Source organism: Triturus cristatus, chromosome 8 (assembly GCF_964204655.1).
Source record: "Triturus cristatus chromosome 8, aTriCri1.1, whole genome shotgun sequence".
NCBI lineage: Eukaryota > Metazoa > Chordata > Amphibia > Caudata > Salamandridae > Triturus > Triturus cristatus.
In genome coordinates this window covers 1,278,761,504-1,278,787,977 of record NC_140591.1, presented here as the reverse complement: position 1 = coordinate 1,278,787,977, position 26,474 = coordinate 1,278,761,504, and the positions used below count along the sequence as shown (strand labels likewise).

General features: G+C 53.2%; 1 protein-coding gene across 1 annotated transcript in view; it reads left to right on the top strand.

Annotated features, from left to right (window-relative positions):
• The window catches only part of TMPRSS7 (transmembrane serine protease 7), a 559,080-nt gene that overhangs the window by 56,887 nt on the left and 475,719 nt on the right, over positions 1 to 26,474 (top strand). Inside the window, exon 6 of the mRNA XM_085623815.1 lies at positions 23,800 to 23,838. Coding sequence (XP_085479941.1) covers positions 23,800 to 23,838 — 39 coding nt within the window. The remainder of the gene's footprint in view (positions 1 to 23,799; positions 23,839 to 26,474) is intronic.

Here is a 26,474-nt window from a genome sequence, read left to right as displayed (position 1 = left end):
ACATGTGCCCGCATACGCGCCCAACACTCCCCCCAGCCCCCGTACGTCCGACACGTACCCCCCGTATATGTATACCCCCACCCATCTAGGTACACCCCAGTACGTTCCAGTCGAACCCCCACCCCAGGACGTGTCATAGCCCCGTCTACCCACACCCCAGTACGTTCCAGTCGTACCCCCACCCCAGTACGTGTCGTACCACCGTCAATGTACACCCCCCCACCCCAGTACGTGTCGTACCACCGTCCATGTACACCCCCCCACCCCTGTACGTGTCGTACCCCCCGTGTACCTACACCCCAGTACGTGCGAGCCACACCCCCACCCCAGGACGTGTCATAGCCCCGTCTACCCACACCCCAGTACGTTCCAGTCGTACCCCCACCCCAGTACGTGTCGTACCCCCCGTGTACCTACACCCCAGTACGTGCGAGCCACACCCCCACCCCAGGACGTGTCATAGCCCCGTCTACCCACACCCCAGTACGTTCCAGTCGTACCCCCACCCCAGTACGTGTCGTACCCCCCGTGTACCTACACCCCAGTACGTGCGAGCCACACCCCCACCCCAGGACGTGTCATAGCCCCGTCTACCCACACCCCAGTACGTTCCAGTTGTACCCCCACCCCAGTACGTGTCGTACCACCGTCAATGTACACCCCCCCACCCCAGTACGTGTCGTACCATCGTCCATGGACACCCCCCACCCCTGTACGTGTCGTACCCCCCGTGTACCTACACCCCAGTACGTGTCGTACCCCCCGTGTACCTACACCCCAGTACGTGCGAGCCACACCCCCACCCCAGGACGTGTCATAGCCCCGTCCACCCACACCCCAGTACGTTCCAGTCGTACCCCCACCCCAGTACGTGTCGTACCACCGTCAATGTACACCCCCCCACCCCAGTACGTGTCGTACCATCGTCCATGGACACCCCCCACCCCTGTACGTGTCGTACCCCCCGTGTACCTACACCCCAGTACGTGCGAGCCACACCCCCACCCCAGGACGTGTCATAGCCCCGTCTACCCACACCCCAGTACGTTCCAGTCGTACCCACACCCCAGTACGTGTCGTACCACCGTCAATGTACACCCCCCCACCCCTGTACGTGTCGTACCCCCCGTGTACCTACACCCCAGTACGTGTCGTACCCCCCGTGTACCTACACCCCAGTACGTGCGAGCCACACCCCCACCCCAGGACGTGTCATAGCCCCGTCTACCCACACCCCAGTACGTTCCAGTCGTACCCCCACCCCAGTACGTGTCGTACCCCCCGTGTACCTACACCCCAGTACGTGCGAGCCACACCCCCACCCCAGGACGTGTCATAGCCCCGTCTACCCACACCCCAGTACGTTCCAGTCGTACCCCCACCCCAGTACGTGTCGTACCCCCCGTGTACCTACACCCCAGTACGTGCGAGCCACACCCCCACCCCAGGACGTGTCATAGCCCCGTCCACCCACACCCCAGTACGTTCCAGTCGTACCCCCACCCCAGTACGTGTCGTACCACCGTCAATGTACACCCCCCCACCCCAGTACGTGTCGTACCATCGTCCATGGACACCCCCCTACCCCTGTACGTGTCGTACCCCCCGTGTACCTACACCCCAGTACGTGCGAGCCACACCCCCACCCCAGGACGTGTCATAGCCCCGTCTACCCACACCCCAGTACGTTCCAGTCGTACCCACACCCCAGTACGTGTCGTACCACCGTCAATGTACACCCCCCCACCCCTGTACGTGTCGTACCCCCGTGTACCTACACCCCAGTACGTGTCGTACCCCCCGTGTACCTACACCCCAGTACGTGCGAGCCACACCCCCACCCCAGGACGTGTCATAGCCCCGTCTACCCACACCCCAGTACGTTCCAGTCGTACCCCCACCCCAGTACGTGTCGTACCCCCCGTGTACCTACACCCCAGTACGTGCGAGCCACACCCCCACCCCAGGACGTGTCATAGCCCCGTCTACCCACACCCCAGTACGTTCCAGTCGTACCCCCACCCCAGTACGTGTCGTACCCCCCGTGTACCTACACCCCAGTACGTGCGAGCCACACCCCCACCCCAGGACGTGTCATAGCCCCGTCTACCCACACCCCAGTACGTTCCAGTCGTACCCTCACCCCAGTACGTGTCGTACCCCCCGTGTACCTACACCCCAGTACGTGCGAGCCACACCCCCACCCCAGGACGTGTCATAGCCCCGTCCACCCACACCCCAGTACGTTCCAGTCGTACCCCCACCCCAGTACGTGTCGTACCACCGTCAATGTACACCCCCCCACCCCAGTACGTGTCGTAACACCGTCCATGTACACCCCCCCACCCCTGTACGTGTCGTACCTCCCGTGTACCTACACCCAAGTACGTGCGAGCCACACCCCCACCCCAGGACTTGTCATAGCCCCGTCTACCCACACCCCAGTACGTTCCAGTCGTACCCCCACCCCAGTACGTGTCGTACCACCGTCAATGTACACCCCCCCACCCCAGTACGTGTCGTACCATCGTCCATGGACACCCCCCCACCCCTGTACGTGTCGTACCCCCGTGTACCTACACCCCAGTACGTGCGAGCCACACCCCCACCCCAGGACGTGTCATAGCCCCGTCTACCCACACCCCAGTACATTCCAGTCGTACCCACACCCCAGTACGTTCCAGTCGTACCCCCACCCCAGTACGTTCCTGGCGCACCCCCAACACAACCTCCTAAGTACGGAGCGCACCCCATGCCCCAACATCACAACCGCATGTACGAGTCGTACAAAGCCACACACAAGGACAAAATCGTACAACCAAATGGCCCATGTACACACCGTACACACGCTCAAAACGCACGTACACAACAAGGACAAAACAAAACAACTCAACAATACACCATTCGAAAGGCACACAGCCACTAAACATGGCCAACAACCACTAAAATAACACAATCACTGACCTGCAACTGTCAAAAACAAACAGAGGCCCAATACACCACCACTCCTTATAACACACCCACCCAAAATTCAAACACTGCCACACCCACCCATGGACCAATGAAAAGGGCCCACACACACAAACCATGAGCCTTTGCAACAGACCCACTGCTGCCAGACACCACAGAACCAGACTACAAGCGACACCACATCTTACACTTGCACACCTTCACACGACCACCCTCACAAACACCCTCTCATCACATTCACACACACACACAACCATCCACACCCCCCCCAACATCCACACCCCCCCCACACCCACACCATCCCCACCCACACCCCTCACCATGCCCACTACCAAGAATCCAAAGTTCAGTCACCGAGAGTTGGAGGTCCTTGTTGATCAAATCCTCAGAGTCGAGCCACAGATCTTTGGAACATTGGTCAGAAGCACCAGCCAGGCAGCCAAAACAGCCATGTGGCAGACCATCGTCGATGCTGTGAATGCTGTTGCGGACACCAGGAGGACCAAGCAGGATTGCCAGAACAGGTGGTACGATCTGCGGAGGAGGGTCAGAGCCAAGAGACAGGAGGAACACGACCAGGCCAACGCCACCGGAGGAGGGCCCTCCCGCAGAGCCGTACAGTACCATCCCTGGGAGGAGAGGGTGATGGCCATACTGCCGGTGGAGGCAGTTGAAGGAGTAGAAGGACTCCGAGACCCGGGTGAGTACACAAACAACGCACCTCACATGGGGGGAACTGCAACCACAACCAAAATTAATGACAGGCACGCAACCACCACAAGCCATCGCATTACTCAACCACACTCCATGAGCAGGCACATGCCACTGCTGCCACCATGCCCCATGCACCCAGCTGGACAATGTCAAGTCACAGGCCACAGAAGACAACAACACATGACACGGTAACCCGGATGGCGGGAGGCTGGGCACCAAGAATCACATAGTGCGACTCCAAAGCAGACAACAATGCCCTCTGCCCATATGGCCTAGGTCACAGCCAGACAAACACTGTGTCCCAACACAGGAATGACTTGCCAGCAAATGGCGGACGCCTTGCATCAACACATGGGGGTGAAGGCACTGTTTTGCACATGCCAGCAGCTAATGAACAGCCAACAGTGTGAAAGAGTGGCAGCACACACCACCACAGCAGCAGCGCACAGACACACAGCAGACAAAATGGGTGCCTGGAGATCAGAAACAAACTCACATCAACAGGCCAAGGGCCACTCAAAGATCTGCTAACAGTGTGTGCCCAGGAAGCTGGGCCAAGGTGACAGAGGGTGACACACGGAGGGAGGGAGAGGGGGACACAGAGGGAGGGAGAGGGGGACTGAGAGGGAGGGAGACGGACAGAGGGAGGAGGCTGACACACAGAGGGAGGGAGAGGGGGACAGAGAGGGAGGGAGAGGGGGACAGAGAGGGAGGGAGACACAGGAAGATGGACAGAGGGAGGAGGCTGACACACAGAGGGAGGGAGAGGGGGACAGAGAGGGAGGGAGAGGGGGACAGAGAGGGAGGGAGACACAGGAAGATGGACACAGGGAGGAGGCTGACACACAGAGGGAGGGAGAGGGGGACAGAGAGGGAGGGAGAGGGGGACAGAGAGGGAGGGAGAGGGGGACAGAGAAGGAGGGAGACACAGGGAGAGCAAATCAGTCCTTTGTTGTGTGGGAATGTCTGCTCGTCAGCAGGTGGACTGCGTGCATGTAGACAAGGGTGGCCAGTGCCAGAACCCCCCCTCTTCATCATGGCAAAACGCAGGGCCATGTCACAACCTGTACACGAGCACAAGGACAGCCACCTGCATCATATAAGTGTGTGGATCCACTCCATGTGCACATGTACAGTGCTACAAGGAAGGCGCAAATGCATAGCTCGGCACACATGCACACTCCACTGCTGACTGCAGTCACACTTGACGCAGCAAGTAAGACTGTGCCACACATAGTTAAAGGGGCCAAATTGGTGCCCAAGGGACACACACATGCACAAGTGCACTGTGAGTGGAATGCAAGACAGATCCTAATTCCAAGAGGAAATGTGCCAACTTTGTAACGGATGAAACATGGATGTTGCATGGATCCAAATTAACATTTTCTCTCTCACACACAGGTCAATGTCGTGCTGCACCCCCCAACACTGGGGGGGAACACTCACAGGTCCCGGATCTGCAGGAGACCGATCCCACCGGCAGCGACCACTCTCACCACTCTGCGGACGACCCCGACCGACCTGGCCCCTCTGGTGTCCAACCACCTGCAGCACCTGCGTCAGGTACAACCGTGCCAACCACCACCCCCACTCCTGCCACATCCCAGGAGGCACCCAGGATCCCTGCCCCAACACCACAATGCAGCCAGGCTCGCCAGGAGGGACACGGTGTCCCGGGCACCCAGGAGGAGGCAGGCGACAACGCCAATGCCACCCCTCAGGGGTCCCGGAGACCCGATGTGCCCACAAGTGCAGGCCAGACGCAAGTGGGCAGGGGTGGTGGGAGTGGAGGACGGCGGAGGCGCGAGCCTGACCAGTTGGCTGGGGATCCGGTATTTTCCCATGTCCGTAACATCCTGGACTCATACCGGCAGGACACCACGGGCATGGCCCAGGTTGTGTCCGTCCTCGAGGGGATCAAGGTCCAGCAGGCCCAGCAACATGCGGAGCTAATAGCCTGTCTACAGGTACACCAACGGAGGATGGAGGACAGACAGGCTGAGCAAGTGACGGCGTCCCAGGGGATTCACGCTGAACTCCGTCGGATGGCCGACACCATGGCCGACCCTCCCTGTGCCAGAAGGCGGAGAACATCACCACCCACAGGGAGGGATCATGAGGAGGAGGAGGAAACATCCGACGGAGCATCCCAGACGTCGTCACGGCCTGCTGCTGAGGTTCCCCGCAGGAAGCCGGGTCGTCCACGGAAAGGACCGTGAGGGTGGCTGCTACATCACCATCTCCCAGGACACCTGGCCTGGCACCTGGCCCACTGGAGCAACAGCATCACAGCATCAAGAGACATTCTCTGCCACATGGCCCTGCTGGTCTCTGGCTGACCAATGTTGACAAAGACTGTGGCATGGACTCTGAGGATTTCCAATGGCAAGGACACCAACTCCCCTACTGAACTTTGGATTCCCTAATCCCGGAAAGCCCCTCACTTTGTCCCCCCCCCCCCAATAATAAATCACACTATTAAGAGTAGATGCCTGCTGGTAGCATTATTACCTAACATGTGTCTTGTACAGTCTAAACATGCCTGAGTCATCTGTTCACTTCAACCATCCACAGCCTGGGGCCTGAGTCTGGCACAGGACACATGGGTCACAGTTTTTTAGGCAAGACAGACATGGAGCACCATACACACCCGTGATGGTCAGAACCAGCTGAGGGGGTGGCCGAACAACCGTGCTGACAGACACATTGAGTACAGCAACAGTCATGCGCAGAGGTCAGGGATCCTGGCCCGTGTCCTGGGGGCACCCAGGTACGTGTAGACAGGTGGCAGAACCATGTCCTGCAAGCTTGAGTCCGGTGGATGCAGAGAATGGGGTCATGGACAACGTTGGATGCATGGGGATGGCACATGTCACAATACCCACACAGTCATGGACATCATGCCCAATACACAGTCTCAGCACACACACACAGCTTGCATCTTGCCACTCGACACATTGACACATAGCCACAATCAGGGAATACCATGCCAGACATGCAGGATGCACCGTGCCAACACACCAGCATTGACTGAGAAGAGGCACCTTGGAGGCATAGGGACACCTTTAATAGTCATGTTTTTGGGATTGCAGAGGCAACTTGAAGTACACATGAACACATCATGTGGAGTAACATGTGGCTCCAACACTGGCACCCCCCTTCTGCAGCACAAATGCGTGATAGCCATGGAACTGGCACACAAGTGTCGGCTAACAGCTAAATACCCACAGCTGCTCACGGAGAGACTGCCATACACCATACATCCGCTGATGTGGAAGTCCCACGCCATGTCAAGACAATGTTAACCGTATGTGTCCGAGGGCAGTGTCACACACATTGATGCCTTCATCACAATCCACTATCCCATCACTGATGACTGACAACCAGGCAGCCCATCTATTCAGGTGTACCCAGCTGCATGTCGTGTCCCATGGGGATGCCACATGTCTGCAGAGGAACCAAACCCCGACCGGGGCAGTGTGCACACATCGTGAACAACTGCCACACCCAATACACCCCAGATGCATCCCTTACCCCATGGAGACTTCCAAACGTGTCCGTGCCTGTAACGCTGAGTCAGCCCACGATGCCATGTCCATGAGGAATAGCAGTGCCACAACAATGCAACCAGAAGACGGCATGCGCAGGTACCTGGGGAAGAGAGACACACAAGAAGTCAGCCACAAAAAGCACAGCCACTTGCATGTGCATTGACTCGACACATGTATGGATGACAACATGCTAGGTCACAATTATGAGTGGGGAAATACTACCATCACTGCCACCATCACTCCAGTGACACACCCACACACACCTCTGACTCACGTGCCATACATGCAGGTGGAGACACGCATCACAACACATGCCACACGGGGACCAAGGCGTGCACACTCAGACACTGGTACTCACCACTAAGCAAAGAAGTCGCGTATGAGCCGAGTCCGGATGTCCTCTTGCGGCTCCACATCCTCCACATCACTAGCCCCATTGCCAAGCCCTTCGTCCTCCACGGGTGGATGGTCCTCGTCATGTTGATTCAGGATGAGTGGCACAGCTCTTTCAACTGCCATGTTGTGCAGCATGCAGCAGACCATGAAGATCTTGCAAACCTTTGCCGGGGCATATGGGAGTGCGCCGCCGGTCTTGTGGAGGCACCGGAATCGGCTCTTCAGCATGCCAACCGTCCTCTCTATCACTCGCCTTGTCCGGCCATGGGCGGTGTTGTAGCGGAGCTGGGCCGGCGTGATGGGGTTGCGGAGAGGTGTCAGCAGCCAAGGCATGTTGGGATAGCCAGCGTCCCCTAAATGGAAAGCACATGGATATCGTTAGAACTGGCGAAGCGGTAGTGCTGCTCGGCCAAACAGAATACAGGACAGACAGACTGTACCCACCAACAACACATGCCCGTTCGTTGCGCAGCTGCATCATCATATCAGGCATCCCGCTACGCCTCATGATGTAGGCATCGTGTGCTGATCCTGGGAAACGAGCACAGACATGTGAAATCACCATGTTGGACAGACACACCACAAGGGCATTGATGGAGTGGTAGTGCTTCCGATTGCGGTACGCCACCTCCCGTGCGTGTGGTGGTACCAAACCTACATGTGTCCCATCTATGGACCCAATGACATGGGGCATCCCTCCCAGGGCATAGAAACCACGCTTGACCTCAGTCATCTGTTCAGGGGTTGGGAACTTGATGAAGTCATCCAGGTGAATCAACATGGCCTCCAAGAAATCATTCAGCACACCGCTGAACATGCTCTGGGACATGCCACCAACATGAGCTATGGTATTTTGGAAGGTACCCGTGGCAAGGAAATGTAGGGCAGCCATTACCTTCAGCTGGGGTGTCAGTGCCGTAGGATACCTGTGCTGCGGTTGCAGGTGTGGTGCCAGTCTCGCCGTCAGCTCCAGAATCAACGGTTGGGTGAAGCGGTAGAGCCGGATCCTGTCATTCTCCTGCATGGTGGCCAAGTCTGGAATTCTTCGGGCAACAGGAGGCGCTCTGCAGTAATTTGGAAGTGACAAGGAAGAGTGAGTGCACTACGAGAACAACTCATGTCTACTGAGCACATGTAAATCTGGCAATACACACATGCCACATAGGGAGTCAGGCATGTGCTACATGCCCAGGACACGTATGGATGCAAGGTGACACTCCTTCCAAGACCCAGCTACACACGGTGATTGAGAACCTCCCCATGCCACGCCATGGAAATAGCTGTGTCCCAGTGCAAGTGCACTGCCCGACGCAAGACAGGAGTGACATACACCCACACATCAGCAGAAGTGTGATGCCGATTGCAGAGACTGGCAGCGGAACACTTGAGCCACAGGTCACATGACATTACACTAGTCCAGCCCACACACCTTGCCATGAAGGTGCACATGTCATGACTCACCACACATTCCTCGTGAGTTTGCTGACATGGCCTTGTCACGCTACTCCGTGTCCCTTGCATACATGTGCACCTCACATCCGATAACACATGTGGCATGGTGTTGGGAACAGTGTGCAATGACAATCTACACACAGCCACATGTTGGTTGCTGCAACGGCTGCAGCTTTTGAGGGTGCTACAACATCAACCTGATGTAAATCCCGGACACATATATGGCATAGTCACATTGTGCACTGTGGGTAGTGATAAGTCATGTGTCATGACCCCTGTACCGGGCATCATGGGACACTTCCGTGTGTTGGTGTCCGTGCCATGCCAGTGACGCTCACCCCAAGTGCGCAGTCCCACATGCACACATGTCAAAGGAGTCAAGGGCATGCCTGGCACACATTACACCCTCACACAGTACACATGTACACATCTCATCATACATCTGGTGCCTTCTCCACTCAGGAGGCATGTTCCACATCACAGCCTGTGACACCTGTGCCCCACACATGTGGTAATGCACAGACGATGCCTTGATGTCCATTCCTGGACAAGTATGTCCATCCATGGACAAGTATGTCCGCCCTATTCCTACATGTGTGTCGCCTATCACCACAGTGATGTGTAAAATCCGCCGTACTGCTGCTGAGAGGGCCTGTGCATGTTCCCAAATCACTGTGGGAGTGCTGCCGTATGTGTACCCATCGTGATGGCGAGCGTAGATGCGAGTGTACGGTCCGTGCCACTACGGGTACGCATACGCGTGCAGACCCATAGTTATGGAGAGCGTAGATGTGAGTGTACGGTCCGTACCACTACGAGTACGCATACGCGTGCAGACCCATAGTGATGGAGAGCGTAGATGTGAGTGTACGGTCCGTACCACTACGAGTACGCATACGCGTGCAGACCCATAGTGATAGAGAGCGTAGATGCGAGTGTACGGCCCTATCACTATGGGTCTGCACGCGTATGCGTACCCGTAGTGGTACGGACCGTACACTCGCATCTACGCTCACTATCACTATGGGTCTGCACGCGTATGCGTACCCGTAGTGGTACGGACCGTACACTCACATCTACGCTCTCTATCACTATGGGTCTGCACGCGTATGCGTACCCGTAGTGGTACGGACCGTACACTCGCATCTACGCTCACTATCACTATGGGTCTGCACGCGTATGCGTACCCGTAGTGGTACGGACCGTACACACGCATCTACGCTCACTATCACTATGGGTCTGCACGCGTATGCGTACTCGTAGTGGTACGGACCGTACACACGCATCTACGCTCACTATCACTATGGGTCTGCACGCGTATGCGTACCCGTAGTGGTACGGACCGTACACTCGCATCTACGCTCACTATCACTATGGGTCTGCATGCGTATGCGTACCCGTAGTGGTACGGACCGTACACTCACATCTACGCTCTCTATCACTATGGGTCTGCACGCGTATGCGTACCCGTAGTGGTACGGATCGTACACTCGCATCTACGCTCACTATCACTATGGGTCTGCACGCGTATGCGTACCCGTAGTGGTACGGACCGTACACACGCATCTACGCTCACTATCACTATGGGTCTGCACGCCTATGCGTACTCGTAGTGGTACGGACCGTACACACGCATCTACGCTCACTATCACTATGGGTCTGCACGCGTATGCGTACCCGTAGTGGTACGGACCGTACACTCACATCTACGCTCACTATCACTACGAGTACGCATACGCGTGCAGACCCATAGTGATGGAGAGCGTAGATGCGAGTGTACGGTCCGTACCACTACGGGTACGCATACGCGTGCAGACCCATGGTGATGGAGAGCGTAGGCATGCATGTACGGGCCGTTGCCATGCATTTGGGGTGCCCTAGGGCCCCCACACGCACCGTACCTGTGTGTGATGCTCCAAATTACATAGGGGACAAGTATTAAGGCCTACATGCATGCTGGTTGTCATGGAGACCAAGTTCAAAATTCGAAATTGTTCTGGAAGGTGCACAGCAGAAGTCAGTTGGAATTTGTCTACTTTGTTGCAATGTGTTTGTGGGGCTGACATCATGCAGGAGAATGAAACCGATAGAGAACCCACAGACTGCTAGGTTTGAAGGGATTGGTGGAAACATAGGATGCAAATGTGAGTGACCAATCTCTCTGTACTCCTGTGCATGAGACTGGGCAGAAGGGCACATATAAGGCAGCCAGGTCCCATGAGGGAGCACTTGCCTGCACATCTTTGCATTCGTCGACCCAGCTGCTGCTACTGATTCCCTGGAACCATGTCAAGGGCTGTGGAGAGGACACAGCCATTCACCCTGGAGGAGAACATGGCTCTGCTGGATGTGATCCTCCCACAGTACTCCATGCTGTATGGGCGACCAGGGTATCAGGTGAGTGCATAGGCCACTGCCACAGACTGTCCCTATGTGGTGACTGTGACTTCTGCCATTGCGTCCAGGTGTAACACACATGCCATGTACTGTCGGGGGGGTCCCAGGGGGGGGGTGCCTGATGTCTCCCAGCAGTGCCCTGAGACAGGAGGGGTAGGGGACTATCACTCACAGCAGTGCCCTGAGACAGGAGGGGTGGGGGCCTATCACTCACAGCAGTGCCCTGAGACAGGAGGGGTGGGGGCCTATCACTCACAGCAGTGCCCTGAGACAGGAGGGGTGGGGGCCTATCACTCACAGCAGTGCCCTGAGACAGGAGGGGTGGGGGCCTATAACTCACAGCAGTGCCCTGAGCCAGGAGGGGTGTGTGCAGAGTCCTCCCAGCAGTGCCCTGAGACAGGAGGGGTGGGGGCCTATCACTCACAGCAGTGCCCTGAGACAGGAGGGGTGGGGGCCTATCACTCACAGCAGTGCCCTGAGACAGGAGGGGTGGGGGCCTATCACTCACAGCAGTGCCCTGAGACAGGAGGGGTGGGGGCCTATCACTCACAGCAGTGCCCTGAGACAGGAGGGGTGGGGGCCTATCACTCACAGCAGTGCCCTGAGACAGGAGGGGTGGGTGTGATGCACAGTGTGAGCCTTGATCATTGATTGTGACATTGCCATCATTCCACCTGTGTACCCACTGTGGCACGTAGTGCTTTTTCCCTCACCAGGGGATGATGTCCCTATGACAAAGGTGCAATGCGTTGGCTGCATGACATGCCTTGTTGTAACCAGCTAATTTGTACCCATATGTCTCTCTGTGACATGTGGCTGGTGTATTGATGTGGTGTCACTTGTTCCTCCTCACAGGTAGGCGCCACTGCCAAGGAGCAGATCTGGCTGACCGCCGTCAGTGCCGTGAGGGGTGTGGATGGTCGGAGGCGGAGCCTGCCCCAGGTGAGGAAACGCTGGCAGGATATCCGGTGCTGGACGCGGAGGATTGCACGGCTCCTGCTGGGTGACTCACCTGAGAGCCACAAGAACCGCGGCCGCCGCCGTCTGAGCCACCTCCACAGGCGTGTGCTGCCGGTGGTCTTTCCAGACCTGGAGAGGCGCTTACAGGCGATGCAGCAGCCGGAAGGGGGTAGGTACATGTGTGTTTGTTGTGTGTCACCGGCATTTGTAAGGGCACAGTAGCATGAATTCACTGGCAGGGTTTAAAGGTGCTGTGCAGATCCTGTTTGCCCCAGTATAGCGCTGTGCCCCTGCCACCCTTCCCCTCCTTGCAATGTGTTCCCTGGTCTGTGTGTAGTCACTCCTTCACAGGGTAATGTAGGCTGGCGCTTTGTCCACGGGAACAATGTCTGTAGCATCATGTGTGGGGGTGGTGTGTAACAGGTTGTGGGACCTTGCCTGTGCACTGTCAAGTTCACTGCATGTGGGTTCCATGTCAGTTGGCACTGATGCTGACTCCAGACATGGGAGTTGGTCTCTCATGTGTCATGCCTTACAGCGCGCATGTCCCATGTAGTGGCCTGTGACATGATGTGCATGAGTGTGCGATACACATAGTGCAGGGATGGTGACGTGTGTTGCAGTCATTACCATTCAGTAGCATGTAGTTGCGTGCCCACTACTGTCCCCTGGGGCACCTTTTCCTCAGTGGTGTATGTGTCATCATAAACGTGGCCACTGTCAGTGTCTACAGCGTAAGTTGTGCTCTGTGCCATTGTCCCCTGTCACCATGTATATAGACGTGCTATTTTGTACAGGTGTCCACTGTGCAGCCTGACCTGATTGTCCTTCTTCATACTCACAGTTGCCAGTGCCTGTGTGTCTTGTTATACTCATCTGAGGATGGGCACTGGTACCTCATTATTTGTACAGGCGCACCTTGGCTGTTTGGCGTCCAATCTTGCTTTTTGCCTGCCCCTGTGTGTATCACCCAGACTATGAGATGTTGGTGCCACCTGTGTCTCAACAATTTGCCTCGTGTAGGGTCTTGTTGGGGCGGGCAATGCCTATGTGTTAAATCCTGATTACCACTTGCTGGGTCTGGGCAGTGTGTGATGTGTCTGGACACACACGCAATGTGCAGTGACCGAGTCATGTTGTGCATGTTTTCAGCATTACCTATGCAGCATGTGTCTCAAGTTCATGGATATGGTCCCTGGTCATCGGTATTTTCGCCAACGCTGTGTGGTGCAGATGCAGTGCTGGATTGTCCCCAGGGCCTGGGTGCTATGTCAGACTCCTTTTCCTGTGTTTAGCTATTGTCTCATGCTCTCCATGGTATTTCAGTGGCATGGTGGCTCAACCAACTGTGTGTTTCATGCCCTACATCGGTACCCTGTTCAGTAGATGTTAGGGATCTTCCTTTTCAGGCCATGCAATGTTACCTATGTAGATTGGACTCATGTGACAGATGTGTACAGGTGTCTGATTAATTTCTGTCTCTCCACCCTGCCCACAGCATCGTCGGGGGACACAGAGGGAGACATGGACACAGACCAGGCGGAGGGACCGAGCACCAGTGCCAGCCGTGACATCGGGTCTGGCACATCGAGTGGGACAGAGGCGGAGGAGAGTGTGGCCGAGGACCTGTCGACTGGCACATCAGACTACGAAGCTGACAGGTCCGGGGACGATGTCTCCGAGTGGGCGGAGGCTGCACCAGCAGCTGACAGCTGAACAACACCTCGCACCGCCCCCTCAGTTTCCACCAGCCGCCTCCCACTTGCTCGTGTCCCTTCCCAGCGTGCCCGGTCACAGCATGTCTCCTTCCTGCCAGGCACCGCACCCCCTGCCCCTGTCTCCACTGCTGCCGCCAATGCAGAGTCTGTGGACATCCAGCGGCAACTGCAGGTTGGTCAGGCTGCGATCCTTAATGTCCTCCATGCCCACGGCAAAACCCTCACCAACATCGAGGCTTTCTTGGAGGGCATTCATTCATCGCAGGCTGACCAACGCAACTTGCTGAGGTCCATCGACTCCACACTGACTGCAGCAGTGGGTCTCCTGCAGCGCGACCTCCCCCCACCTACCCCTGCCCCATCCACACTTCCCACTCCCATGCCTGTCACACGTACACCCAGACGTCGGCATGCACCCACATCAACGGACACGGGCACCACACCAGCAGGGAAGGTCCACCGCACTCCTCCTGACACGCACACACAGGGTGAGGTAGGCACACCCACTGGGTCGGGGGGCAAACGTGTGACACGCAGCCATAGTGGGAGTCCGCATTCCACCCAGTCCACTCCCTCCAAATCCCCTCCCCTCAGCTCTCCTGGCCACATCTCCCCCAAGGACTCCTTCATGGCCGCTCTGTCCCTGAGCCCCACAGTTACACCACCACGCAAGCGGTCAAGGAGGTCTCCGGTCAGGGTGGTTGAGTCTCCCCCCCTGTCTCCACCCTCCCCCGGTGGCGCTGCGACCCATCCCTCTGACCCCCCCCCCTCCTTGGGGCCTGAGGTCCCTTCGGGTGCAGGGGACTCCCTGGAGGACCTTGCAAAGGTGTGTAGTGCCATCCTGGCCTCCGCCTTTGGCACTGACCCACCCCCTGTGGTGGAGTCCTCCATCCCTGCACCCACAACGCCGCCCCTTTGCCCTGATGTCCCTGCGGTGCCTGTTGCTTCCCCCCCCCTGATGCCCTCACCAGTGTGGAAGACGATGCCATTTGACTGTGCAGGCAAGGTAGGGGACACGCATCCCACTGTGTCCCCCATCCTGCTGAGAATCATTGACTGCCCTATGGGCTTTGTGAAGATTGAACTGCCTGCGATCCACGGACATTGTGCTCATGCTGAATAAAGCTTAATTTTGTTTTCATTATCACACTACTGCTATGCTGGTATTGGTGTTGGTGGGGCTGCTACATGGTTTTGGGTGGTGTGTAAGGGTTTGGGTGTGTGGGATATGTAGTAGTGTACTGCTCATTGGTGGGACCCTGTGATCTGTGTGCCATCACAAGGTGTTGGCTAACTTTCTTTGTTCATGTAAGCAGTTACTGCATGGTGCACTTGTCCCAGGGTGTATTCCTTCCTCTGTGTACCCAGCTTTCTTCCCTGCAGGGTGTTCCCAATGTTTAGCGCAGAGCTGTGTCTACATGAGCTGTGTGTGTGACGGAGCCCTTCTACTTTGGCCATGCATGCAGGGCCATGTCTCCACCTGCGACAATCGTGGCATCCTTGGTGATCACTGTACTTGTGTGTGGAGTCTGTTGACATGAGTTCATGGGGACATGTTCCCTTGTAGCCAGTATGCATGTGGATAATTCTGGCCTCACACACATGTGTTACACCCCTCCTGTCTCAGGGCACTGCTGGGAGTGATGGGCACCCACCCCTCCTGTCTCAGGGCACTGCTGGGAGGACTCTGCACCCACCCCTCCTGTCTCAGGGCACTGCTGGGAGGACTCCACACCCACCCCTCCTGTGTCAGGGCACTGCTGGGAGGACTCCACACCCACCCCTCCTGTCTCAGGGCACTGCTGGGAGGACTCTGCACCCACCCCTCCTGTGTCAGGGCACTGCTGGGAGGACTCCACACCCACCCCTCCTGTCTCAGGGCACTGCTGGGAGTGATAGGCACCCACCCCTCCTGTCTCAGGGCACTGCTGGGAGGACTCCACACCCACCCCTCCTGTCTCAGGGCACTGCTGGGTGGACTCTGCACACACACCTCCGATTTCAGGATATGTGCGCTTGGCACATACACGGTGGGGGTACGCACAATGCATTCGAGGTGAGGGTACGAGTCTACTGACACTGGTGTGGTGGGGGTACGCTCCGTACGTCCGCGGGTGTGGGTACGGGTCATACTTACACTGTTGGCATGGGGGGTACGCTCCTTGCATTCGCGGGTGGGGGTACGGGTCGTACTTACACTGTTGGGCTGGGGGGTACGCTCCTTGCATTCGTGGGTGGGGGTTCGAGTCGTTCTTACACTGTTGGCATGGGGGGTACGCTCCTTGCATACGCGGGTGGGGGTACGGGTCGTACTTGCACTGTTGGGCTGGGGGGTACGCTCCTTGCATTCGCGGGTGGGGGTACGGGTCGTACTTACACTGTTGGGCTGGGGGGTACGCTCCTTGCATTCGCGGGTGGGGGTACGGGTCGTACTTTCACTGTTGGGCTGGGGGGTACGCTCCTTGCATTTGCGGGTGGGGGTACGGGTCGTACTTACACTGTTGGGCTGGGGGGTACGCTCCTTGCATTCGCGGGTGGGGGTACGGGTCGTACTTACACTGTTGGGCTGGGGGGTACGCTCCTTGCATTTGCGGGTGGGGGTACGGGTCGTACTTACACTGTTGGGCTGGGGGGTACGCTCCTTGCATTCGTGGGTGGGGGTTCGAGTCGTACTTACACTGTTGGCATGGGGGGTACGCTCCATGCATACGCGGGTGAGGGTACGGGTCGAACTTACACTGTTGGGGTGGGGGTACGCTCCGTACGTCCGTGGGTGGGGGTACGGGTCGTACTGACACTGTTGGCATGGGGGGTACGCTCCTTGCATACGCGGGTGGGGGTACGGGTCGTACTTACACTGTTGGGCTGGGGGGTACGCTCCTTGCATTCGTGGGTGGGGGTTCGAGTCGTTCTTACACTGTTGGCATGGGGGTACGCTCCTTGCATACGCGGGTGGGGGTACGGGTCGTACTTGCACTGTTGGGCTGGGGGGGTACGCTCCTTGCATTCGCGGGTGGGGGTACGGGTCGTACTTACACTGTTGGGCTGGGGGGTACGCTCCTTGCATTCGCGGGTGGGGGTACGGGTCGTACTTACACTGTTGGGCTGGGGGGTACGCTCCTTGCATTTGCGGGTGGGGGTACGGGTCGTACTTACACTGTTGGGCTGGGGGGTACGCTCCTTGCATTCGCGGGTGGGGGTACGGGTCGTACTTACACTGTTGGGCTGGGGGGTACGCTCCTTGCATTTGCGGGTGGGGGTACGGGTCGTACTTACACTGTTGGGCTGGGGGGTACGCTCCTTGCATTCGTGGGTGGGGGTTTGAGTCGTACTTACACTGTTGGCATGGGGGGTACGCTCCATGCATACGCGGGTGAGGGTACGGGTCGAACTTACACTGTTGGGGTGGGGGTACGCTCTGTACGTCCGTGGGTGGGGGTACGGGTCGTACTGACACTGTTGGCATGGGGGGTACGCTCCTTGCATACGCGGGTGGGGGTACGGGTCGTACTTACACTGTTGGGCTGGGGGGTACGCTCCTTGCATTCGTGGGTGGGGGTTCGAGTCGTTCTTACACTGTTGGCATGGGGGTACGCTCCTTGCATACGCGGGTGGGGGTACGGGTCGTACTTGCACTGTTGGGCTGGGGGGTACGCTCCTTGCATTCGCGGGTGGGGGTACGGGTCGTACTTACACTGTTGGGCTGGGGGGTACGCTCCTTGCATTCGCGGGTGGGGGTACGGGTCGTACTTACACTGTTGGGCTGGGGGGTACGCTCCTTGCATTTGCGGGTGGGGGTACGGGTCGTACTTACACTGTTGGGCTGGGGGGTACGCTCCTTGCATTCGCGGGTGGGGGTACGGGTCGTACTTACACTGTTGGGCTGGGGGGTACGCTCCTTGCATTTGCGGGTGGGGGTACGGGTCGTACTTACACTGTTGGGCTGGGGGGTACGCTCCTTGCATTCGCGGGTGGGGGTACGGGTCGTACTTACACTGTTGGGCTGGGGGGTACGCTCCTTGCATTTGCGGTGGGGGTACGGGTCGTACTTACACTGTTGGGCTGGGGGGTACGCTCCATGCATACGCGGGTGAGGGTACGGGTCGAACTTACACTGTTGGGGTGGGGGTACGCTCCGTACGTCCGCGGGTGGGGGTACGGGTCGTACTGACACTGTTGGCATGGGGGGTACGCTCCTTGCATACGCGGGTGGGGGTACGGGTCGTACTTACACTGTTGGGCTGGGGGGTACGCTCCTTGCATTCGCGGGTGGGGGTACGGGTCGTACTTACACTATTGGGCTGGGGGGTACGCTCCTTGCATTTGCGGGTGGGGGTACGGGTCGTACTTACACTGTTGGGCTGGGGGGTACGCTCCTTGCATTCGCGGGTGGGGGTACGGGTCGTACTTACACTGTTGGGCTGGGGGGTACGCTCCTTGCATTCGCGGGTGGGGGTACGGGTCGTACTTGCACTGTTGGGCTGGGGGGTACGCTCCTTGCATACGGGGTGGGGGTAGGGTCCGTACATATCCGTCCCCACGCTATGTGATGTTTGTGCGGCCCGTACCCAGGCCTTTGCCACGTGGGTGCGATCCGTCCCGCCATTGTTGGGGTGACGTGTGAGGGCGTGGTCCGACTCATACCCACGCTCTTCAGGCGTGGGTACGGGACGTACCTGTCTGGTTGTGTTGCCGGTTCGCGTGGTGACGGACTTCCGTTGTGGCGGTCGCTGGCTTATCAGGACACGCCCCCACCCCCTCGTGGTGACCAGGGCATGGGAGTCAGGTATGTCCAGGCCATGTGTGGTGTGTGACTTATGTGGTTGTTTTGTGGCCTGCCCTGGTCGTGCCACCCCCACCCCACCCCACTTTCCCCCCTCCCTTAGTTATTCTGACCTTCTGCGGCGTCTGCGTCGTAACCTGTAGAGGAGGTGTACTGCTATGAGGGCAGGGATAACTCGTAGGTTCGGGTCCATGTCTGTCCGTCGCGTACTGGTCCTCCTTGTTCGCGGCGTCGTCTGTCCATCGCGTACTGGTGGTCCTTGTTCGCGTCGTCCTGATTTCCCGGCAGTTTTTGGCTGCCGCAAAATATTCACCGTGCGGGGTGACGTCGGTGCGAATCGTGATTCCTGGGTCGTGAATGGCTGGCTGCGAGCGTCCCGACGTCAGGTCGGCGCTTTCCCGGATCGCATTGGTAGGTGTTTTTTGTTCGGTCGGGCTTTTTTACGAATCGTACGGTAATGGTGTACCCGTGCGAATCGTAATTCCTTGTTTGTAAAAATTGACGACCGGGTACGCGTCGGGCGGAGATTATGCTCCGTCCGACGGTTCGTACCCGGTTTTTGCCGGATCGTGATAGGCACCATAGTCTTGAAAAGGAATGATCAGATGTTTTCTAAGCTTATTTGCTAGTGGCTCTATATGTAAGTTAAAAAGTAGTGGAGACAAGGGGCACCCTGCCCTGTTCCTCTTTCTATCTGGAATTGTTTTGTTAGATTCCCGTTAACTAGAATCCTTGCTGATGGTCTCCTATAGATAGCCTTTATTGCCCTAAGAAAATTGTGTCCCAATTTGGATTTCTTGACTACTGCATATAGAAAAGGCAATCTCACTCTATCAAAGGCCTTTGCGGTGTTAAAGGTCATTATAGTGAGAGGATGATTTCCATCTATTGCTATGTAAATTGCACTCACTAAATCATAGTTCAGCTCATATAGCTGTTGGCCTTTCATTGAACCTTTTTGGTCTAGATGTACCACCTCGCCAATCACCTTATCTCGTCGTTTAGATATAATTTGCGTAAAGATTTTGTAATCATTGTTCAACAAGGATATTGGTGTATATGATTCGCACTCATTAGGGTCTTTCTTAGGTTTTAAAATTTTACTTTATGTTGCTTCTTCCCATGAACTAGGATGACCATGACCCCCCACATAAACAGCATTTAGTAGTCTAGTTAAAAACGGGGATAGTTCTTCTTTTAAGGCCCTATATAGCTCATTAGGTATACTGTCGGTCCTGCCGCCTTCCACATCTTTAGCACTCTTAAGGCCTTTTCTACTTCCTCAGTACTTATTTCTTGATTTAAACTGTACTTTAGCTGTTCTTGTATAACTGGAAGTTCATCATCCTTGAGCCAGTTATTTATCTGTTGTTGTGTAATAAACACATCATTTTTATATAACTTCTGAAAGAAATTAACAAAAGCCTGTTCTATATCTGGATCTTGTAAATAACGTTCTACAGTCTCCTTATTTGTAATTTCTTTAATCTGGTTTTTTTAGCTATCTACCCTTGTCTTCCATGCCAATAATTTCTCACATCCTTCCCCATACTCATAATGAGCCAATTCATTAGCCTCCCATTTTTTCTGCGTGATACCATCCAACTAGTCGACCAGTTCCTATTTTACCTCTTTAATTTTATTACTAAGTTTACCTGTTCTCCAAGAGTGTTACAAACTTTTGGCTCCTCTATCCTCAATTCCAGTTCAATCAGTCTAAGCTTACATTCCTTTCTTTTCTATGTCACATATTCTTCCATGGATAAATGCTTTATAGGCATCCCATATAATATCTATAGATGTTGAGCCTTCATTTATTTAAAAACATTCTGCTGTGCCTTTCTTGAGTTGAGTATCATAAATGGGTCACCTAATATTGTTCTATCCACGGTCCATCTAGATGATGCAGGCTCTTTGTCTAGCAAAAGTTCTATCTTCACCTCTGAGTGGTCAGGTAGATGTTTCGGCTGATGTGTTACTTTTTTAACATTTTGCCCCAAACTCAAACTTATCTAAAAAAATCCATCCGGGAGAAACTTCCAAATGTTTTATTGTGAATTCCTTTTTCTGACCTGCCCTTCGTCTCCATATAGACGTTAAGCCTAAGACTTTCATTATGTGGTGTACATAATGCCTCATCTTTGGGTACTGGTCTGGTAGTAGATTTTTCTAGGGAGTAGTCTAAATGCACATTGAAATTCCCTCCTATCATGGAGTAGTTTCCGACCACAACTAATTGGCCGTACAGCTCGCAAAGACGTCCTGGGTCATCAATATTCAGGCCATAATACCCTATAAATGTACACCCTACACCACGTATTTTAGTATTGAGTGTCAACCACTTCCCATCAATGTTGGCAATACAATTTTTCATTTTAGCCTGCACTGACTTTTTCATCAAGATGGCTTCCCCCTTCACATTACATCTCTGATCTGTGCATGCAAATTGGGAAGTCTATTTTTGAGCCTTTACAATTTTGGCCCATTCACCCTTCCGTAGATGCGTTTCTTGCAGTATTAGGATCTCACTATCTGATTGTTAGAGGTATTCTAATATTCTCCTCCTGCCATGAACCCAAAGCCTGTTTTCATTCCAAATCAGAACCCTTAAACTTTCTTTGTCATCTTATTAGTAGGGTCCCTACCTGGGTCATTATCGTAGTCTTTGTAGTGCCTTTTATCTCAACTGAGGAAATTATTTTTTTAATTTTTCCCCACATGCTACTCACCCAGTGAAAAACACTATTAACTCTCAGTCTTCTTACATGTCCCCACCTGGATCTCCCCATGGCTGGAACCCTCCCCACAACTGTGTTGGGTGTCTCAGGGAACCCTCAAGCTTCTTCTGTCCGCCGACTGCTAGTGTTTTCCTTCTATCTGTTGCAGTAGATTCTCAACCTCAATGGGATATTTTATGTTGTGCATTTTGTTTCCCCAAATTATCCTGAGTGTTGTGGGGAACCTTTCTTGAAACTGTTGGCCTTCAGGGCTTCGGACAGAATTTGTTGTGTGTTGTAAGGAGTATGTTTTAATATTGACTAGTATTTTCCTGGGTTTTTCCTTCTTGGGATTTCTCTTGAAAGGATCTCGGTGAATCCTCTGTATGTCAGCCTACAAGTCCTCTGAAGCTACCAGCGGAACATACTCCTTAATCAGATTTCTCACAAATTCTTTTAGATCTCCCCCTTTCATGCCTTCCGGGATATTTAACAATCATATATTGTTCCTTCTAGCATTGTTCTCCAAGGATTCTATCTTGTCCCTTAGCTTAGTTTCCCCTCTTTACATTATTTGGATTTCCCTGTAATTTGTTTCAACCTCCTTATTTAGTTTCTGTAAGGAGGCTTCCATGTTGGCTAATCTCTCTGTGAGGTCTGGCATTTTAATTTCCAGGCAGTCACAGTTACCTTGTATTTTAGCCAGGTTCTTTTCAGATATAGCAAATTTATGTTTGATTCCCTCCAGCAGTTCAACTAAAAGTGATTCCATGCCAGGTTGTTCTGCAAAGCCCTACATTTGTCCTTCCATCATTTGAGACACCATTTGGGACAGTGTATCAGATTCACTGTCTTTGTTTCCCCTGGGGCTTCCTGGGAAAGTACGTAAAACTAGTTTGTTAACACTACCCCCTTTCCCTCAGTTGGATTTTGCTTTTTTCCATGTCATAGCTATCAGTTAATGGAACCGAAGAGACAGGTTGGTATGCTGTAGTATTTCTCTTCTCTTGCCTATCCTGCACCTTAAAGAAGGGTAGCAATGAGGGCATAATTGTAACTCTACCTCCAGGTTTAGGGACTAAGAACATGATGGCTAGCTGAAGTGCTAGCCACAAGCTCTTCTCTCGGACACTGCAGCAGAAACGGAATAGCAGGCAGAACTCTGGCTGGGTTTCTTTTCTTCGTGTTCCTTTATGTTTCTTCGGCCGAATGAACAAGCCGTCCCACGACATAGACAGCAGCAGCTTGGAGACCATGGTAGGCTGCGGGCTCCTGGCTATGTGCTGCGCAAGGACTCCACAGAGACTAAAGAGTCTATGCACTGGTGGGCTTACGGGGTTCTCCAGGAAGCATCAGCACTGAATGGTGGTTGCATGCAGGGACAAAGGCAGCTTTCTCAAAACTGCAGGAGCTGGGGATAAATAAGCTCATAGAGGGGAAATAGGAATATGTGAGCCCGATGTGGAAAGCAGAAGTGGGCAGCAGAGGGAAACCCTGTGTGCTTACCACTCCTCTAGTGTCCACAAAGAGGATTTAGCTAAGAAAACAACACATCGAGAGACAGAAACTCCTTTGGGAACAATACCGGTAAGAAATAACCCTAAGATTAACAAATGTGCATTGAGAAATAACAGTGCTAATCTAGATACGCTGATAGCAGAGGAAGGCAGCAGTGGGAAAATACAAGTGGTCAAGGCAATAGTTACCCCCCGCCCTACAGTTTACATTGTTACCGCTGGTCCTCAAGAAAGTGAAGTTCACCCCTCTTTGACTCTAATAAGACTGAATCCTATTACGAGATGTAAAGAAATTCAAGGTCCCTCACCTAAACCTTGCCCTACTTTAATTATGTATGCATTGCCCATTGGAAATTTATCTTTTATTTCATGTTTGCAATCTTTTTGCAAATTTACAGTGGACATAAAAGTCAAAAATAGCAACTGGTATTGTGTTTCTTAATCAGCCACCATGCTTTAGTGGTACAGAACATCCAGTGAGAGGCGTTCCACACTCTCTCTGTCCCAAGGTCTAAAATGCTACACATCTAGACCCATGAAATGTAATCTATGGGATGAGCACACATCTATGCTTTTGAAGAAAATGTATTTTAAACAATATTTTTTATTTTATTTTTAATGCAGCTGGACTTCGGTCAGACTATACTTCCACAACCAGATCAGGTAATTTATTTCTACCAGTATTTCATTGTTTTTATTACGGTCCTTGTATTCTTCTCCCATTGTGTTATATTCTAAGATGTACCCAAGCATCATTCTGGTTAGGCCAACTGCACTTTTATGCCAATTTATTATGGTCTAGCATATGCCTGTTGACTTTAGGCATTTTCATTGTTGGAAGTATCCCCTTTTCCACGTGCCCTAGATCAGTCCTTTTGGTGTGTGATGCTCTAAGCAGGTTTGTTTTAAAAGGTTTCTTGAAATGCACCTATCTTGATTTTGCACTCAGGTGTAGGTCCAAGGTGCCATCTTTTTAGCTGGTTGTTAGGTTCAGTTTGGACCAAGTGTGCAGTGGATACGCGCATATATCAGGTAGGTATGTAAAGTTTTCCAAACTTCTGTAGGCAATCTAGACCTTTCTGTATGCTCAGTGTGAAATACATCGGATTGTTTACTATTGATTAGTGACTCCAATGGTAGCGAATGGAGACCTTTCCAGGATGGTGTAATGTACTCCTGTGGTTCAATGTCTGAATATTGTACACAGAAATGTCCTCTGACATAAATATCTTGTCCAAAATATTGTCCTATTTGGTGTAGATGTTCTATTATTTACTTCAGTGAAGTGATATTTGTGTACACAATACTTAGGATGTGATAATTATGTTAGATGATGTTTATGATATTCTGGTACATCCCAATCCTGTTTCCTGTACACCAGGCATGCAATTAACAGACTTCTCATAAATTTTGGTCAGAGTCCATACAGTACAGCACATACAGTTGCAAATTAATTCTCGAAACAATAGAATTGATTTGAAACTGTTGGTAAATTCAAAGTTCTAATTAAGTCAATCAGAAACTTCTTAACTGCATCCTCCTTCCACTCTTCTCAACATTGTGGTATTCAAACCTCTGATAGTTCTTTGCTTTCTATCATCCCATATTCCATGTCCAGCTTCCTGTTTGTTTCAAAACGTCTCTGACCACACTTCCTCTGAAAATATTCCTGGCTTCTTTGTTATCACAGGGGGTATACTTCCAATGACTCTGTCTCTCAAGTGACGGTAGAGATTTCAGGGTAGAAACATAGCCCCACCTACAGTGCCATGTGGAATGGAACTTGCCAGAGAAAATGCCTAATTTTCAAGTAACAATGTCACTTCATGAATAACAGAAAATGTGGTGAGTTTTTACCAGGTTATCTCTGGTTTTACATGAAGTTATCAAGGCCCTGCACTTTATAATGTGCATTTGATAAGGAAAAGTACAGCCTGATGTCCAAATGGCAGCTGTTGGTGCACAGGTCTAGGCGTAACAAACAATTGAAACGGAAGGTGGCAAAGACGAGGGGCTGCCTCCACTAAGTCCAAGGCTGAAACTGGAAGAGCAAGAGTGGTGACCGAAATCCAGGGGGGCCGTGCTTGGTTAGTGGGAAACCAGTGGTCGAATCTTGAGGCAGATAAATATGTTGGCAAGGACACATTTTTCGGAGAGTCCTCTGCCACCGCAGGGGAACTGGAGGAGAGGGGCTTTACGCAGTGGTATTGTAGGGCTTGGTTCGGCCAGTTCTTGACTGGCAGAACATAGTCAAGGAAGGAGTTGCCAAAGTACATGAATTGGTTAGGACTTCTAGCAGGCTCCTTTGCAACCCACAGTAGCACAGAACAGAGGGCGAGTTGTCCAATCCTGTTGCTAATGGATAATTAGAGTAGTCAGATCTTAAACCATTTAGGGGCACAAATTAGCAAATGCATTTTGGGAGTTTTGTGTCAACCACAGAATCTCTGTGGAAGCATACATACACAATACAGGGCAAATTGGTTCTACACAAATCTGAAACATTGCAAAGATGGGTGCTTATATCTGAGGGCTTTTCAGGAATGGAACTATTGGTGGGGCCCTTTTTCCGTCAACCAGCTCACTTCTCACCTAAATTCTCAGTTAGTTCAAGTCTGCAGTTGGAAACTGGACACATGGCCTCCTATATCAGACGCTTTTCTGCAGGGTTAGTTAGGAGGACATCCTTACGCCTTTCTTCCTTTTGCTATATTATCCAGATGCATAGCTATGATTCACACGCAAAAACAAGCTTAGTACTTGTCACAACCTTATGGAGGACTCAGTTGGGGTTCCCTTTACTTCTGGATTGTTCCTTATTATCATTGTTTCTTGTTAAATCATCGAGGTTTGGTCACTAGCTGATCTCATCTGGCAGTTTCCAGTTGATGGCTTGGAAGCTTTTCAGGGAAGGTAGACTCACCTGAGACTCTTGGCTTCTGCTGCTACTCTCTTTCAGTCATTATGGGCCCAAAGAGCTTACAATACTTACATGTTAACTTAAGAAAGTTATTCTAGCTGTTGCTCTAGCTGGAAAGGTATTTTGGTCCTCTTTCAGTGGATGCCACTGTGCTTCTTAATTTTGTACTTTCCTTTATATTCTAAAATACATTGTTTCAAACCAGTAATTGATACAGGTCCACAATGTGAGCAAGAGTAAGAGAATTGATAATACACCTGTCAGAGAATATCCCTTGATATGCAAATTATTGAGAGCTAATCAGTATTCTAATCCTCCCAAAACATGATATTCATTGGGATGGGATGTCAATTTTGTAGTCTAGTTACATGCCCAAAAA